The 17,957-nt window shown below is 38.9% G+C and overlaps 1 protein-coding gene across 2 annotated transcripts in view; it reads left to right on the top strand.

Annotated features, from left to right (window-relative positions):
* Nucleotides 1-17,957, top strand: part of MCTP1 (multiple C2 and transmembrane domain containing 1) — a 339,981-nt gene that overhangs the window by 41,337 nt on the left and 280,687 nt on the right. For both annotated transcript variants that reach the window (XM_018560532.1, XM_018560531.1), the window contains exons 5-7: nucleotides 3,712-3,750; nucleotides 14,459-14,629; nucleotides 16,229-16,359. In XM_018560532.1, coding sequence (XP_018416034.1) covers nucleotides 3,712-3,750; nucleotides 14,459-14,629; nucleotides 16,229-16,359 — 341 coding nt within the window. The remainder of the gene's footprint in view (nucleotides 1-3,711; nucleotides 3,751-14,458; nucleotides 14,630-16,228; nucleotides 16,360-17,957) is intronic.

Raw genomic sequence — 17,957 nt, 5'->3', positions numbered from 1 at the left:
GGAGTTTTCCTGTAAAAAGTATGGCAAGTACCTAGCAGGTAATCAAATAACTTTCTGGCTATGAAGACACTAAGCGAAGGGGCTAGGGTGCTAGACTGGTAGTTTCAGGGGTTCCTTTTTCTATTTTCTACAATAACTAATGTAAAACAAAAGCTACAAAAGAGTAAACTTCAGTGGATTCTAGAATATTGCAAATGTTGGTGTTCCCAAGAATCAGTTGAAATCTGTTTTTACAAGATTTGTTTGCTAATTTATGTCATAATTTGGTGGCTGACTCTGTATTTTCACCAGACCTGCAAAGGAACTTAATAATACACACAGAAGGTTATTCACTTCACAAGGTTGAAGAGTTTGGCGAAGGCAGTGGAAGGGAACAATCTAGGTCTAGGACAACATAGCTGATTTGGAAAGTGAGCTGAGTTGGTTAATTTTTCCAAATCAGCTATGTTGTCCTAGATTGTTCCCTTCTCCTGTCTTCTCCAAACTCTTCACCCTTTATGTGAATAACCCTGACAGACTGCAACTTTACCATTCAACCAAAATTGATATTTCTGGGTAGATCTATTTTTTAATTATCTGCCACTAGAAATTATTTTATAAAATTACAATATTCAATCAATTCTGACAACTTGTAAAGCAGTCAATGAACTGAGTTGGCTCTTTTGCCTTCACATGCAGAGATATTTATGTGGCTGAAATACCAGAAGCAGCAGTGCAACGACATACTTTTGCACCTCACCTTGGTATCAAAAGTGAAGAGAAATTATTAGACTTTTTCTATAACATCCAATCCCATGGAACTAGTGTTTTTCACTAGCAAGGCTCAGCCCTTTTAGGTATTTTGCAAAGAATTTTAAACTGACCAGTCACGGTAATCAAGTGTACATCCTGACAAAGCGCCCAAAGTGCAGCCCTGTACTTTACTAGTTGATTCTAAGGGTGCTATTAACATAAACCTTGCTCCCAGTCAGCCTTTGCTGACCACTATGGCTTCAACATTTGGCATTTCAGGAATATTGTTTGTTCACAAGATACAGCATTGCCTTCTTATAACAGAATGCTGGTTACATGTCCTCAATTCCAGCACAAAACCCCAAAACAAGGAGCTCAATCTCTTATGGGAAAGTGGGCCAAGTCATGCATAAAGTCATGCATAAATATAGCCATTACAGTACAGAGCCAGTATTACTATCTTGTATACAGGTTTTGGTTTCTTTTGTACTGCTTCATTGCAATTCCTAATGGCTGTTCCCCTAGTTTATCCACTTTGTGTGACATGTTAACTGCTGAAATAAATGAGTAGCTAGAAGCTCTGTTCTGCTGTTATGAAATATTTCCTTATTCTCCCAGCAGTCAGTGCTGTAATACAAATGAGCTCCTTTCCACTCTTGCAGCATGTAGTCAAATTCTGCTTTTTAACTAAGTCCCATGCCCATAATCTTGCTGCTGACGGCAACATGCTAGTGACATGATCACTAGAGAGGGCTGAGAAACCTCTCACCTGTTTCTACAGAGTTGTTTCTAGCCAGTGAGGTGTCATTCCCATAGAATGCTGCAGAATCTTCTTGGACAGCATTGGAGCAGCATTGACACCTCGATGGTCAGGGAGTTAAGCTGTACAAACAGGCAGGTGGTATCTTTGCTCTAGCTAACAATTCTGTTGCTGGCAAGTCATTAGGATCACAAGTGTGACATGGGCCTGACTATCACAGGGGCAGGGAACAGGACACTGTACACATTACATAAAACAAACACTCAAATAGCAGTTATCATTCTAAGTCAGTTTTGAGCAGATATAGCCATCCTTGGCACTTCAGCTATTGTGGAACTACAATGCTCATAAGGCATTGCAGGCATGACTCCCAGAGGCAGAGGCATGTGGTTTCACCACAACTGGAGTGCCGATGTTGCCTACCCCTGATCTAGAGTATAAGAACAACACAAACTCAGTTATTTCCTTTTTGAATAAGCCCCAGTGAGGGGGTGGATGGCATATGGGGAGGATATTAGATTATATTAGATAATCGTCTACCTTTCTACCTTACTCTCTGTAAAAAAAATGACTGTACGTCATGTATGAATTTCTGTACTGTGAGTGCATGAAGGAATGGTATAATTTGTACACTTGCCTGCTTACAGAACATATCACAGAGTTGATGTGTATTGTTATTTTTTTTGTTTTTTGTTCCTTTTACAGTAGTGTCATTGCATGCCCAGTATTTCTGTTCAGCCAGAGGGTCTCGCCAAGTATTGGCCTATTAAGACATATTCAGGGTGAATGTACAAGGCTATTCAGGGCTATGTTAGGCTTCTGATATCAAACATTATCAGTGTGAGGAAAATGCATTTTAAAGCCCAGCTCCAGCCAAATGTTTTAGGTTTGTACAGATGAAAGGGTTAGAATCTCAGCTAGGGTTTTGTGGTGTCTCCGGCGAATGTTTACCCTTACGTCTCCCGCTAACAGAGAAGCATAATGACAGGAAGTGATGGAATATATCTCTGATGAGGGAAGAGACAAAGATAAATGCACAATTATATTGGAGGGGTATTAAAACATCAGTTTTTTTTTATTCTTTCCCCCGTGTCTTCCTGTCCTTTTGACATCTGTACTCCCTCAACGGGTAGACTTTATTAATTTTCCAACACACACATAAATAAATCTTTAACCAAAACATTAGAGTGCAGAATATAAAAGATCTTGACCACATTAATATTAAAATATGTAATTGGTACAGCTCAAAATGTTCAACACAGGTCAAAGAAAGTAGTTAGTATGATTGCATATACACTAGGATAAAAGATCATAGAGAAGCGGCCCAACCAGGACAGCATGAAGGGGAGAAGGATGAGGAAGGGGAGGTCCTGGACAGGGGAAGGCAGAGCAGTACAGGTTAGGAGAGCCTATCCATGAGTATTCAGTTGCATCCCATATAGTAGGCAAGAATACATTCCAAGTGATGTATCATGATGGTAGTGGATCATCCCCATAAGTGTCCTCTTATGTCAGCCCCTGTGCCACTACTCAGTCAGCCCAGACCTGATCAGATTTCTTAGGGCAGTTGCAATCCATCAGTTTATTCAAGCACTCCCTCATTTTAAGTCATGGTGTCATCAGGATAGGACATTAGGGAAAATATACCTAACAAGGACACAGACGGCAATAAAAATTTTACATCAGTTCTGACTTGTACTCAACCAATAACAAAAGGGAAAAACAACAGTTTTGGCTGGAGTTGAGCTTTAACCTAGCATTTTTTTTACAATGTTCAGGAAATACATTTACATGTTGTAAGTGTTTTCCCATTATCTTATATTTAAATATATTAAGTTACTGTAAATTAAACAATGTATACTTTCCTTCAAAATATGTATTTCTCTCTGTACTGGAATTTAATAGCTCATGTTCAATTATTCAAGCTTATGTGCTTGTGATTCTTGATATCTGTATACAAACATGCCACTAAGGAGGAAAAAAAATACTAGATTAATAAATATAGATCAGACTGATATATACAGTCCAAAATGTATGCTTCTAATCACATGAACGTACCCTCAGTAAAGAAAGAGTGAACCTTCTGGTATTCTTATTTGGTTCATTTCAAATGCCCTGAATACAGACCTCTGAATAGGCCTTACATAGAATGACGGTCCCTCTGGCAGCTCTGTCGCATGCTGAAATAAAAAGATAATTACACTTTATTTTGTTTGCAGACAACTATAATTAAGAAGAATTGGAAACGATCAAGTAAGGTAATTGGTAGCACATGATAACGCAATTCTAAGTTTGCCTAAGTAGATCTGGCCTCAGACTTTTTTCCTCATAGCACATATATACATGTATGCTTCTACCTTCAGAGCATCCATGTTTATATGAATTGCAGAGACATAAACAGCAAAGGTGCTGCTGTTATAGCAGGGAACCAATAGACTTTTGTCTATAAATATTCCATTCCAATCAAATTAATATTTTCTTTAAAAAGAGTTCCACCCCATGATGGCTGCTGTGACATTGCATCATGGTCCTATAATGTGTTTGATTGTTATAGTAAACAACTTACATTCCACTGATGAACTGAATTTAAGTGCGAATTGAGCAAGAGTCTGGCCTTTTGATGACTACACAATAAATGGTTTAACTGGGACATGTTTTTGTGCACTAACCCAGCTTCCTTCCCTGCTTATATTGTATTACAGCTGCTTATATTGCATCATGACATGACTTTTGTTATACTGCCTAGAGCAAATGAGAACGCGGGTCATTGCAGTCTTTATTCAATGTTTAAAGTGATTCTGTCACTCTAAATGCCAACCCGGCATGCCACCCTGCTGCTCCCTATTGCCTCCCCCCTTCTACCTGCTGTATTATTGTTATTATTATTATTACTATTGCTTTTTTTATGCTTACACGTTTCTAATGTCTTCAGTCTTGATACTTGACAGGCAGTCTTCTTCAGATTTTCTCTGACTGTGATGCAGATAGCATCACTGTCGCAATGGTGTCAGTGCTTTTCTCTGCGTCATGATAGTCACTTTAAAGTAAGGTGTCCGGCTCATTCGCTGACCGCCATTATGCAGGAAAATTAGATGACCGCACACCAGCTATGTCCAAACTCTTTCGAAAAAGAACAATACAAGAGATTAATTGAGAGGCTTGACGCGTTTCATACACACCAAAATTTAGTCTTAATGTGTGACTCTATGGCAAACGCCAGTGTGTGTGAAACGGACCAGAGGTCTCAAATTAGCTCTTGTGTAATGTTTTTATGAATGAATAAGGAAAGAGTGGAGCCTGGCTTTCCCTGACTTAAGTCTTGTGAGGTTGGACTGTTCTGTAGTGAGCCCTGCACTACTTCTGTAGTTCTGTGGACTACAGAAGACCTTCATTATGGAGATGAAGAGAGGGGAGTGTTCTGTAGTCCAAACAGAAGTGTGCAGCCAAGATAGTTTTAGGCAACCTCAGCATCCCAGCTGCTGTGAAACTACAAGTCCCATGGGGCATTGAAAGACTCTGACAGCCACAGACATGATGGGATTTGTAGTTTCAGCAGAGCTGGAGTGCCTAGGCTGCCAAGTGATAATGGTGCTCCTCCATAGATACAGTACAGTGAGCATTGTCTACCTAGAAAAGGTGTGGTGAAAAGTGTGTTGCTAGTAGGATCACCATGTAAAAATAAAGGGAAGAAACCATGAAAGAGAAATCTAATGAAGCCACCGCATCTAAGTTTTGGTAAGCTCCAGTGTATTACATTGTTGTGCATGGCTTTAGATGCCCTTACTGTGGGCAAGAACATTCTCATCTTCTGCTCTTATTTGCCCCTGCAGTGGGGCTACTCTCACATTGCAAAGGTTAAGTGCTCATTTTGGTGTAGGGAGGAAAATAACAAAGATATACTCAACCGATCCTCTGAGCTGGCCAGCTGGGATAATGCTTCCTCCTGCCTGTCTCCTCCTACTCTGCAATGATGGAATGTCCCTCAGCATCTTCACGTCCTATACACTGTGTATTGGACGTTATGAGTTACAGGACCTTAGATCAGTGCAACAGAGGGGGAGAGGGGCTCCATGGACCAGTCTAACGGCAAGCTGCTCGAAGGATCGGGTATAACCTTGTTATTTTCTTACCTAGACATTTTGTATTTGTTTAATTATTTTTATATCAATGTTTTTATTTATTTTCTTTTTATTGCTATAACACTGCTATAACACTGGTGCTAACAAGCCCCTGTGTGATAGCATTTGGAGGTGACAGGTTCTCTTTATTGAACCTGTCACCTCCAATACCGGAGTACTAGCACAGTACTGTGCTGGAACTCCTGTGACAGCTGAGAGGGAAGGCTGCAATTCCAGCTCTCCCCTCTCACTGTTTACACGGAGCAGAGCAGAGAACGGACGTTCTCCGCTCTGCTCTCCGCTCTTCATCCTGAAGGTCTCCAAAGAGAGGTACATGGCGGTGGGGGCGTTGGGGGGAGGACGGACCTGCATGCTGCATACGAGTGATCTCGGCAACATCGCAAAGATGACTTGTAAGCGAACGAGCGGCTTCCCCACTCTACATTTACTATCCGCCCGGTGCTCGGAACTGCATGTCCCGGGCTTCGGGAGATCCCACACCCCTGATGCCCCTCTGCTCCCTGCTGCCCTGAGGCCGGGCCTCGGTGGCCTTGTGTGAAATCCTGCCCTGGGTAGCCCCATTGCAAGGGTTATCTAAAATGTTATCCGGAGATGTGCTTTAATTTTTCATAAACTGGAAGGTGAAATCTAAAGCGTTACTAGCGCCAACACCTCCACTTTAATTCTGGTTTACTTTTCCCCAGCTTTTATAAATCAGCCCATTGTCAGCTGGGCCTATTTATGGAGAGATTAGTCCATTTTCACATATATACTTCTCAATGTTATTTGTAGTTCCTTTACCTGAATTCATTCTTGGATTTTTTTCCCTTAATATAAATAAAAATCTACAGCATTACTCATTTTCATTCTAAAAATGTTCATCGCTATTGAGACATTCAGCTCCTTAAAGGAAAAGCCAAATGATTCCTTTGCAAGTAATGATATTGTGTCGTTATGTAAGGACAATTTAACGGGATGATTTTGTTGTGGTCATTATGGGATGATATTGCTGCAGGAGAGTTAATTTTAGCATGCACTGCAGAGAACTAAGACTGTCTTGTCCTTTCTCATTGTGTCCATGTATCAGTGCCACTAATGGCTTGTGTCTGTTGAGAACTTATTTCTGGTGACACTCTCATAATATAAGACAGTATTTACTGCTGAAATGAGAAGGATAAATAGCAGGCTTCTGGACAGTGAAAAAGTAATTGCCGCTCAGCTCTGGTTTATACTGCAGCAAATGTCTGTAACAAATGTGTTATAATTCTGAAACCATATATCTTCCTGCCATAGCAGGCGAAAGGAAGAACATGATCATTTCTGAAAGTTAATGCGTTTGGATAAAAAGTTATTTATACACTTAATAATCCAAGACTCAATAGAAGAGATGACATCCTTTAAATATAGACCGTTTTCTAACAATACATGAACAAGCATTGAAAGCTTGAAAAATGCAGTGACTCTAGTGAAGAGACTATATGCAGCACGTCAGTGCAATATAAACACATTGAAAAGAATATATTTCTCCGCTTTTTTCTTGCTGAAAGGGGACCTGACACTTTGCAGAGAAAATAATGTAAAGGAACAGGGTAGGGTGTCTTGTAGGGTACACACCATGCCAGTTTCCCGTAGGGTATGCAGTATGTTTGCTTTACTCGTTTATAAAGATTTTTCTGTATATTTCAAATGTGGCAAAAAAAAAAGTCAAACTCAACTCCAGCCAAGGGGGAAATAAATTGCACCTTTGAGAGTTGTCGCCACAACGGGGGTCCTCACTCCAAGATTTCACCTCTACTCCTGTTTCAATTACAGCTGCAAAATTTTAGATTCCCTCTCACAGTCTCTCCAGGTAACAGCGGTCACAAGTCCAGAATGTGCGTGTGAGTGTCCCCAATCAGGACAGAGCAGCAAAAACCTGACTGACATTCTAATCCTTACACACTATATCAGAGGTAGGCAAACTCCGGCCCTCCATCAGGCATTGCAAGACTCTGACAGCTACAGGCATGCGGATGCATTTGTATGATGGGATTTGTAGTTTCACCACAGCTGGAGGACCAGGGTTTGCCTACCCCTGCACTATATCCAAAACAAAATACAGTTTGGGCTGGAGTTCCACATTAAGCCCCACTCATTTGCAGCCTACCCAGGTTATCATAGGACTCTCCCCCATCTTGTCCACATGCCATTATTAGAGTTATGAATATTTTACTGAAATATGGTAGGAATACCCAACATGTGTAACGCAATTGGCATTTTCATACGTAGGCGCACCCGACGCATATTTACGTGACAATGCGCCTGCTCGCAGGGGCGGGGGACTTTAAAAAAATGTTTTTACTATTTTTACATTTAATTGATTTAATATTATTTGTAAAAAATTTTTTTAACTCTACTTTAATTGCTATCACATAGGGGGGCTTAAAATCCCCCCCGTGTGATAGCATAATGGCAGTGACAGGTACTTTTAATGTGATGCTGGGGGTACAAAAGACCCCTAGTATCACCTTTACACTTGACATAAGCTATTGAAGTGCAGATCGCACTTCAATAGCTCATTTGCTGGGCTTCAGGAGCCCAGCACTGACAGCCCAGGGACCGGAAGTGATGCAATACACGTCGCTCCTGGTCCCATAGTACGGGGAGGGGATCGGCGAAGGGATGTTTGCCGCTCTCCTCCCCAGCTTCCCGCCAACATCTGGCAAGCCGGTCCTGGGCCTGTAGGAGGGAGCAGCGGAGCCCAGGAAACACGGCATCATTTTTGGATGCATAGGGTCATAAGACTGCAAACTTTTGTTCGGTTGTGTCTCTTAGACAGGATCCTGAAGTTGCTATTTTCCTAACGTAATCAAGTTCCATTTGTACATGCTATTGGCTTTTGCAGGGCTTGGAGCAAAGCTAAGTCTGAAAAGCAATTGTGATCAGTGGAGAAATGGTTATATGGGTGACTGATCTCACTTGTATTGTTACAGAAATAAATTTAGCAAAGAGAAAGCACATTTCCGCTGTTAAAAGCTCTAGTTTTCTTCCTGATAGGACTCTCATTTCCAGTTGCGAGTTATACTGAGCTGCATTATTGACCTTTCAAGATAACTTACATTTCCTAATGAGGAATGCCTCAGGACCATTTCACTTTTTCAAAGATGCTTCCTAAACAAAACGCAATGGGAAGACAAATGATTAGAACGTGAAAGACAATTTGTGTGCATCTACAACAGTTCATGTTTTAAGAGGATGGAGTAGGGAGTTCAGATATCATTGTCTGCACTGGACTGAAATAAGAAACCAGATTTGCTATAGAAATATTGTATAATGAGGCAAAATGCTTGTAACACAACTCTTTTACACGTATCTAACTATGGCTTTTGTGACAAGTCGTATTCCAAGATACCGTGTGCTTTAACCAAGAAAAGAGATTTATAGAAAAAAATTGTTATCTATCTATGACTATATTGGACGTGTATTTACACACATCTATCATATAGTTCGCTAGTTTATTACAAGAAATAGAATATTCATCAAGTTCAATTTCTCTCAGACTCCAGCTGCATTCATATGCATAAACAGATAATATATCTCTTACTAAAGCCCATTATATAGACAAAACCATTACAAATTGAAGATGAAAGCCATTTTAGTACCCTCTAACCTGAACCCAACAAGTTCTTCCTTACGTCTGCACTGCATCAAGAAGCTGCACATGTTCATCTGTCAAAAGAATACACACAAGGGAAAGTACACCTATGATAAGAGGAATATGTGAACTGCTATTGTTGGCCTCCTTGTGCAGTTAATAGTCAAATGTCAAAATTCTTTATCTCTATACTTGGTCTAATATAAAGCATATTCTATCAGACTGATGGGTGATGCAATGGGAAACTATTTTAACAAATGGGACTTTCATGGTGCCAAACCAAAGTTTAACTCAGATAAATAAAAAATCATGACATTTTATTATGCACAATTTGATAAAAGCTTATAATGAGGTTAAAATCTTAAAAGTTAGTAAGATGCAACAGAATCTAACTCCAAAGTTTCAGACTTTCCAAAAGTACCTCTGCTTGCCACTTTTAGCATATCATACCTTAAGGCGATCCTTGAAAACCCATCTCCATAGGGAAGCCTATCCCACCTGTATAATAACTGGCCTTTACTTCTTCCTAACTCATCTCAACTCAACTTAACTTCTAAACTCATCCCATACAGTTATTAACTTTGGTATCACTTGACCTTCCTAATAGATTGTAAGCTGTTGTATTGTAACTGTACTGTCGCCTTCCATTTTGTAAAGCGTTGCACAAACTGTTTGCACTATATAAATCCTGTATAGTAAACATAATAATTACATATTTAGAAGGGCAAAAAAGATGTAAACAACCGCTAGTAATCCAGCTTCATCAGGAAGACAGGGGTGATTTAAAGCATCATCACAGTAAGTACAGCAAATATGAAAGAATACAAAAAAATACAAATAAATATACATATAATTTACACAAATATGGAAGTTTCACAAGATTGGTTACTTTTTGCTATCAAAAATGTAAATATAGTGAATGCTGCAAACCCATGACCCCGGTGGGTGGCTGCAGGGGCAGATATAGGAACAAATATACTATATACCATATACTTCTCTAAAATACAATAACCAAAACTTAACAAACACATTTCATATGAGAATTGGGCTATGATTCAATTAAACATTGGTACACAATACCTTAATATTTATATCCATTTTAAATTTATGATTGATGTATGCTGTTCTATGGCCTCCTGTGATCGACCACTCGGGCATTATACACAATAGTCATTAGGGTAAGGATCTCATTATATTCCAGTAATTTAATTCCCAAATTCATAGTTATTGCTTACCTGCTGTATCTGATATTTCCTCACAACCTTGGGTTGTCAGACCAGAGGGCAGTTTGGCTATTGCAAATTGAAATAGCCAATGCTTTTCAATGGGAACAAATCTTTTTTTTTTTCTCTATTCTGACATCGATCGTTTCAGAATAAAGAAAAAAGGACACAGCAGTGTTTCTCTCCTTGGCGGCTGGGAGCAGGAGCTTCTTGAATAGACCCCTTAGTCGTCTAAGTAGTTACTGTATATACATGTTTTGTTACCGGCTACTGCCTGGTGGTGTGTAGACATCAAGGGGTGTATTTATAAAACATTCACAGAGCTGTTCACTCAGTGAATGTCTGTATTGTAGATTCACACCACATAAGCACCACTTTATGGCGCCAAGGAACATATGAAGCTACCATGCTTCTCTGCTCCCTTTAATGGCCATAATGTGGTGCGAGTCTACAACACAGACATTTTCAAAGTGAACAGCTCTGCAAATGCTTATAAATACACCCCTTGATGTCTACATATCACCAGGCAGTAGCCGGTGACAAAAAAATGTATATAACTAATCAGATGACTCAATGCCACAGTGGGCAGCATTCTAAAACCTTGCATTAATTATATGACATTACTAACTTCAAAGACTCTTCCTTTTCTCCCCACTGGAATAGCCAATGTTAAAGCCAGGCCTTTCAAGATTTCCTGTCACCGTCCCCCATCTAATCTCATCACACAAAGACATTAACACAGCAGCTAGCATTCTCAGAAGCAAATGTCAGCAATGGAAGCCCACACATTTCTCTTGTAATACATTTCCTTTTACAAAAAAAATATGATATTTGATATTAGTAAGAAAAGCAGATGTAAATGGTTTCAGATATTCAAGACTAAGAATGAAGCACAGTAACCCTTAGATATTGATTACAATGTATTCATTGATCTTACTAATTTAAACTAAAATCTCATTGGTTACTATGATCTACTATACTAGGCATACTGATAATACATATACTTTCTCATTATTGCTGACTTGAATCTCTTCTATTTCAGTTGGTTTTGATGAGTGTATTTGGTGAAAATGTTTAATAATTATTACAGTGAAATCGGGAATATATTGGTGGTCATTCAAAGTCTAATACTGTGACTACGTGACATTTATATATGTGTATTATTCACTTTACATTGTGCAGCATTTAGTTATCTGTGTAACAGAAATACACAATCTATTCATCATTGTACTTCGACTCTTCTCTTATTAAAGTGACATTAAAGTCAAAAAAACATTTCCCTCCCCCTAATGTTAATGTTAGCACTTACCTTAAATTATTAAAAAACTCTGCTAGCAGTAGATATAGGCAAAAAAAACCCCGGAGGGTTTAGAAACGCTTTAAAGATGTTCTGCTCAACCTGCTTTCTTAATATGAAAATTCAGATATTTACAAATCTGACATGGTAGTGGGAACATGGTGTCTAGTCCATTTAACTGGATATATGGTGATCTGTACAAATTCAATCTCTTGTTAGTAAACACTTTGAGGTTAATTTACTGAAGGATTTGACAATTTTCACACAATTAGTTGTGTGAATATTCACTTAACTTAACCCATCATGTGCAGATGAAAATGATTGGATAACTTAAGTGAATCTTTGCACAGTTTATTGTGTTGGTATTCTCAAAAAAGCCTTTAGTATATCAGCCTCATTTAGTTGCACAATGACTGCACTGAGATATGTAGTGTACACATACCCTAAACAAAAAAAGATTGATACCTATTCATGTATACGTAACTCTTGAAGAGGAACTGAACTCAGGAAGCTGTGCCCAAATGGCAGAGAAAAGGCAAATGACTAGTCACTTGTATTGCCTGTAGTCTCCATGCAACTAATCTTTCCCCATTACTGACTTACCGTGTATTGTTCTGCACTGTGTCTCTGTGTGGAGATGGCCATCTTGGTAGAGGCAGGGCTTTGCTTTCTCATGTCAAAGCCTCCAGCAAGGAGAACAGTGAACAGTACATAAGTGACCACACCAAATCTTACTCTAAATCGTCCAAAACTAGCAGTCAGAGCCAGCAGTGCCTGAGATCTCACACTGCAGACATGTCTATGAGGCACCCTCATATACAGGGAAGTGCACTGCCATTTTTCAGAAGGAATTCCAGACAAAAGCAACATTTAAGGGCATTTCTTAGACACAATTAAAACTTCTAGATGTTCCTTGTAACATAGCAAATCTTAACTTTTCTGGTTTAGGTTCACTATAACTGTAAAGAGACATCAGGATATTTTGTGAAATTTTTTAAATTACATTACTGGATTACGTTTTTTCCAGTATCTGCAGTATGGAAATTATGCATTGTGAAATCTGCTCTGCTTCTTCGACAATGACTCGGAAATCCTTAAGTTTTTTTTTTATTAAAGCAATATGTTTTGAATAAAGAACAACTACTTAAATGTAAAAAAGGCAGAAAAATACACTTACACTTGCTCAAGAGGTTTACTGTATTTAGTCAATACACATAAATAGAGCTGGGTATTTTTCCAATGTTTTATTCATCAAGCTCACATCTAATTTTTGTGGCTTGTATCTCACTGTGTGTTCTTTTGTTAACTTTTTTTAAATTGAAATACAGTGTATAACAAAAGTAACAGCAGCTTTTACTACCAACCCTCTAACTCTCTACGGAGGAGTCGACTGCCCTGCGACTCATATGCCTTGTGGTTGATAGTTCCAGGAACATCTGTCACTATCAATACAGTTTCTGAAGGCAAAGTGTTGAAGAGGACCTGTCTTTTTCTGAAGTACATATTATTTGAAATCAGCTTGATGCTGTGAAACTTATGCAATGTAACTTGCATAAACCACATGAGATAGAGTGCTTTTGCTCAGATAAACTACTCTTCCCCATATGAGCCCACTAACAATAAGTTATTTCTTAAGTAGAATATGTGATATTTCTTCACTGTTATAGGAATGCTACTTCTACTGTCACTACTGGCTTTCACATTTGTGCAGCTCTATCTCTAGGCAGAAGTATACAATGGAGAGGAAACAGAAGCAGAAGGATGTAACATATTTTGTTTGTCGCTACTTTACATTCAGCTGCATCAGAATAAAAGATGGTCAATGGCTCTTTTCACATCTATACTTTTTGTATTACGTGGTTGCTGTGTATTGTAGGTTCCTTGTACATCCTACATGCATTTTATACGCGTTGTTTTCCATTTTTCTGGAAATCGCATAAAAGCTGCATCAAGCATAACTATTTTAAATGCTCCACACCTTCAAGGAACCAATTTATAAAAACAGGGCCTTCATTTTCTGTGCCTCTTTACTGGTGGTGAAACCTTGCCTGTGATTGTAATTAGAAACATAAAATGAATTGTGGTACATATTTAGAAGGGTTTAAAAAAAAGCCTCCTTCTATTAATCTGTATAATATGCAGCAGGTAAAATTAAAGCAGAACTCGGGCACAAATTTTATTAACCCTTGCAGCCGGGCACCCACGCACTGTAAGGGTTAACTGCGTGTTTTTGTCTAGGTTAAAAAAAAAAGTTATACTTACAAAATCCTCCAAGCCACCCGGCTGTCATAGCGCTCCCTCCTCCCCCTTTACTCCTATGCTGTAGCAATGGCATGTGCCTTTGCTTCCTCACGTGCTACACACGGTGTATTAAACATGATAACTCAGAGACCTTAGACCGCTGCAGCGAAGGGGGAGCGAGGTGGAAGGGACCAATCTAAGAACCAAATAGCACAGAGGATCGAGTGAGTTTAACCTTCATTTTCCAGCTCACTCCCTGTAACACGCAGGTTCACAGTCTGTTCATATACTAAACTGTTCAGAATGTATTACAGATAAGTGTTTGAAAAGTCTCACCAACTCAACAAAATAAACTCCAAGAATTCATGTTATTCTAAGTACATTTGGGATGTTACTAAAATAGAAAAATCAGTTACATCAAAAGGTAGTTAATTTTTATATCATGTTATTTAGTTTCAGACCCAGAGTTTAAGAATACCAGAGCTGCACCGAAAATCCCACTTTTGGAGAGGAGTTGTGAGCATCACACTTATTGAGGGGCAAGATCTCAAAGCCATGGATGCTAATGGACTAAGTGACCCTTATGTAAAATTCCGACTAGGACATCAAAAATACAAAAGCAAGGTAACTGTTTTTCATGTTATTTTTAATTTTCATTATTTTAGAAATGCATAAATTTTTTTTAATAGTCTCTGCACTCTGGGGTTTAAGAGAATGAGAGGACTAAGTCAGATATAAGATGTGTGGGCCTAAAGTATGTACCTGGGTACATGAGTGTGAGCAAAATGTAGGTACATTTTTATTGGTTGTGGTTAAAAAGTGGTAGACCTTTTTAGGCATTATATACCAATCAACAGAATAACAGCCCTTTGCCCCCACATTATCACTCCCACAGCCAAATGCAATGCTGAAACAGAGAATACTGTTGCAATGTTGCACTGCAAAGTGGATCTAGCACATGTTTTAACACAGGTGGTTTATTCATAATGGTTATGTCAAAAAATGAAAGATGCCCCTATTTGCATGCCTATTATAATCAACTGTTAAAGACTTCCAACATGTTACAAGAGACCAATTACAAGACAACATTAGTGAGAATGCAAATATTTACAAAAAGACCATGCAGATGTTTCAAAAGACCAGCAATAATACAAGAAGCTATAATAATAAAATAACAATAATACAGTAGACCACTGATATCTTATTAAAAATGGCTAGACTGCTACAATAAATTACTACAGGTTTGTAAACCATGCACAATTTGTAGTGGAGTGGAGGCAAGCTGGGTTAGTTAGTTAATTTGCTATGTTATGCTATGCTTTAAATGCACCTTATGACCAAATATCAAGACAGTGCAGTGGAGAGATTGATGATGTTATTTTTAGTACTGCTGTAGTACCGTGTTTCCCCGAAAATAAGACCTACCCTGAAAGTAAGACCTAGCACTATCTTTAGAGATTCCTGTAATATAAGACATACCCCGAAAATAAGACCTAGTTTGGTGATAGGGGACTCACATGTATTGCTGCATCCAAGCAGCCAGCCAGGGGTCCGAGAGTAACGTTCATGCAAACACGGCGGGGACTGACCGCCGGTCCGCAGCTCCCGCATGCTGCCAGTCCGCACACCTGACTGCCTCGGCTTTTGCTACCGCCAGGCAGAAAATTGAATTTCCCAGCAGGCAGCGGCACAGCCCGGCATGGCCAGTGGGGTTGGAGTGAGGTCAGGTGAGGTGACTGAGCCTCAGTCACTGAGGGAACTTCTGACTGGAGGTTTGTGCGACAAGAGAGGTGGCTCCCTGGACGGCTTTTGAGAGGAGAGCTCCAGGACAGCTGCAGCCTGCAGGTACTGTGACACTGTGTGTGACAGTATTTTTTCACTCCCCTTCTTCTCCATCTTCTTAATTAATACATCCCCCGAAAATAAGACCTAGTGTGATTTTTTTGGGGGAAAAAAAATATATAAGACAGTGTCTTATTTTCGGGGAAACACGGTGAGTACCTATCTCACCAATGAGGTCAGATTTCCGACAGACAGAAGGGACTCCCCATTACCTCTGAATACACAGGTGGCAAAAGTCCAGTTTGGCACAAGGTGATCATTTTCACATTCTTGTTTAGTATAATCAATATATCCACACTGTATTGACAACAGTTAATAAAACAATTCCTTCTTATGTGGAATATATAAAATCTTTATTAATTATTGATTGTGTCTTTTTAGACTCTTCCAAAGACCCTGAACCCTCAATGGAGGGAGCAGTTTACCATGCATCTCTACGAGGAACATGGAGGCGTAATAGACATCACAGTATGGGATAAAGATGCAGGCAAGAGAGATGACTTTATTGGGAGGTAAGGGACTGCAGGAAATATAAAAATGTGTGTGCCTGCTTATCTTTGTTCCTAGAATATCCTATATTCAATAAAGGCCAATAAACATTTTAACCAGCAGATGTCATATTTTGCCTTATGCTGGAAAAAAAGAATTCCTCTTATTATGTATCTTCTTCTATTATGTTTTACCTCAAAATATAGAAAAGAACGTTATTGAATGCATAAAATAATCTGTTAACAATGTATTTTATGCATACAGCTATACATACACATAGACAGACATTTAATTGATAGATAAACTTTATATAGATTAGCATGGCACTCTGTCACATGTTAGTGCCTACTTTAGAGTCTGGAGGGACAGTTTAACATCTTCAAACATTCTATAGGTTTGCTTTAAATATCTTACCTTCCTATATTTTACCTTCTGCTGGAAAAAAATATTTCCTCTTATTAGGTGTCTTCTATGATGTGTCACCTCAAGTTCTAAAATTGACATTTTTGAATGTGTAAAGTAATCTGTTCATAATTTTGCAAAAAAAAATGTATATTATGCATACAGCTATACATACATATATAGATACACAGTGATAGATAGATAGATAGATAGATAGATAGATAGATAGATAGATAGATAGATAGATAGATAGATAGATAGATAGATAGATAGACATTAGATAGATTTGCATGGCACTCTGATAATAAACTGAAACAATGTACTGGCACATGTTAGTGCCTGTTTTAGAGTCTAGAGGGACAGTTTAACATCTTCAAACATTCTATGAGTTTGCTTTAAATATCTATACGACATAAAATAGATATAACAACCAAATAAATATATAAACCTACTAAAACTGTTTGGCAGAAAAAGAAAACTGGACCTTTTGCTGTGCATGCAAACAAAACTACGTGCACTACCTTCAAACAAAGAAATTGATGAGTATTCCTGCTTACAGTAGTCACAGTCAGGGTGGGATTAAAATTATTTAAGCCTCATGGTGGTACCTTGCAGTGCTTGGGTCTTGGGTTCAGTTCCCAGAAAACGCATCTACATGTTGTTTTCTCTACTTGTATTTGCACTCTCCTATGGTGTTGCATTACCTTTCCACATTCGGAAAGCCAGCAGGCATATTAGGCTGCTTTCTGCCAAAATGGCCCTTTTATATGTTTCTTTGTGTGACTGCGGTAGTGACATTAGACCGGAGGCAGGGACTGAGGTGAGTGGTTCAATGGCATCTGTTCCTGTGGAAAAATAAATCAGTAAATGCGCAACTCCACCCAAACATATTTTTTTTTTACATTTTGATATAGTGGTAAAGATTAGGAACTCTATTGTGTTTTTATTGCTGACATTTCCCTTAATGTCCTGTCCATTTCACTGGTATCAGGAAAACAGGAAGTCATGTAACACCTCTTACCGGGGACACCCTTTTACTAGCCGAGCTTTAAATGATTAAAACCTCCATCAGGTTTTTATCAGTATCTCTGTCTCCACTGAGTTTTCTCCTCTGTTCCTGTTCAGATGATGGGTGTCACAACAGGAACTATAATGCAATCTCTTTAATGAGGACACAATATCTAAAACATGACTGAAGTTACTGCTGTATCCAACACTA

The sequence above is a fragment of the Nanorana parkeri genome, unplaced genomic scaffold (genome assembly GCF_000935625.1).
Source record: "Nanorana parkeri isolate BGI_ZX_2015 unplaced genomic scaffold, ASM93562v1 scaffold462, whole genome shotgun sequence".
NCBI classification, from domain to species: domain Eukaryota; kingdom Metazoa; phylum Chordata; class Amphibia; order Anura; family Dicroglossidae; genus Nanorana; species Nanorana parkeri.
The sequence above is the reverse complement of the archived record's forward strand: the minus strand, read 5'-3'. Positions and strand labels throughout refer to the sequence as shown.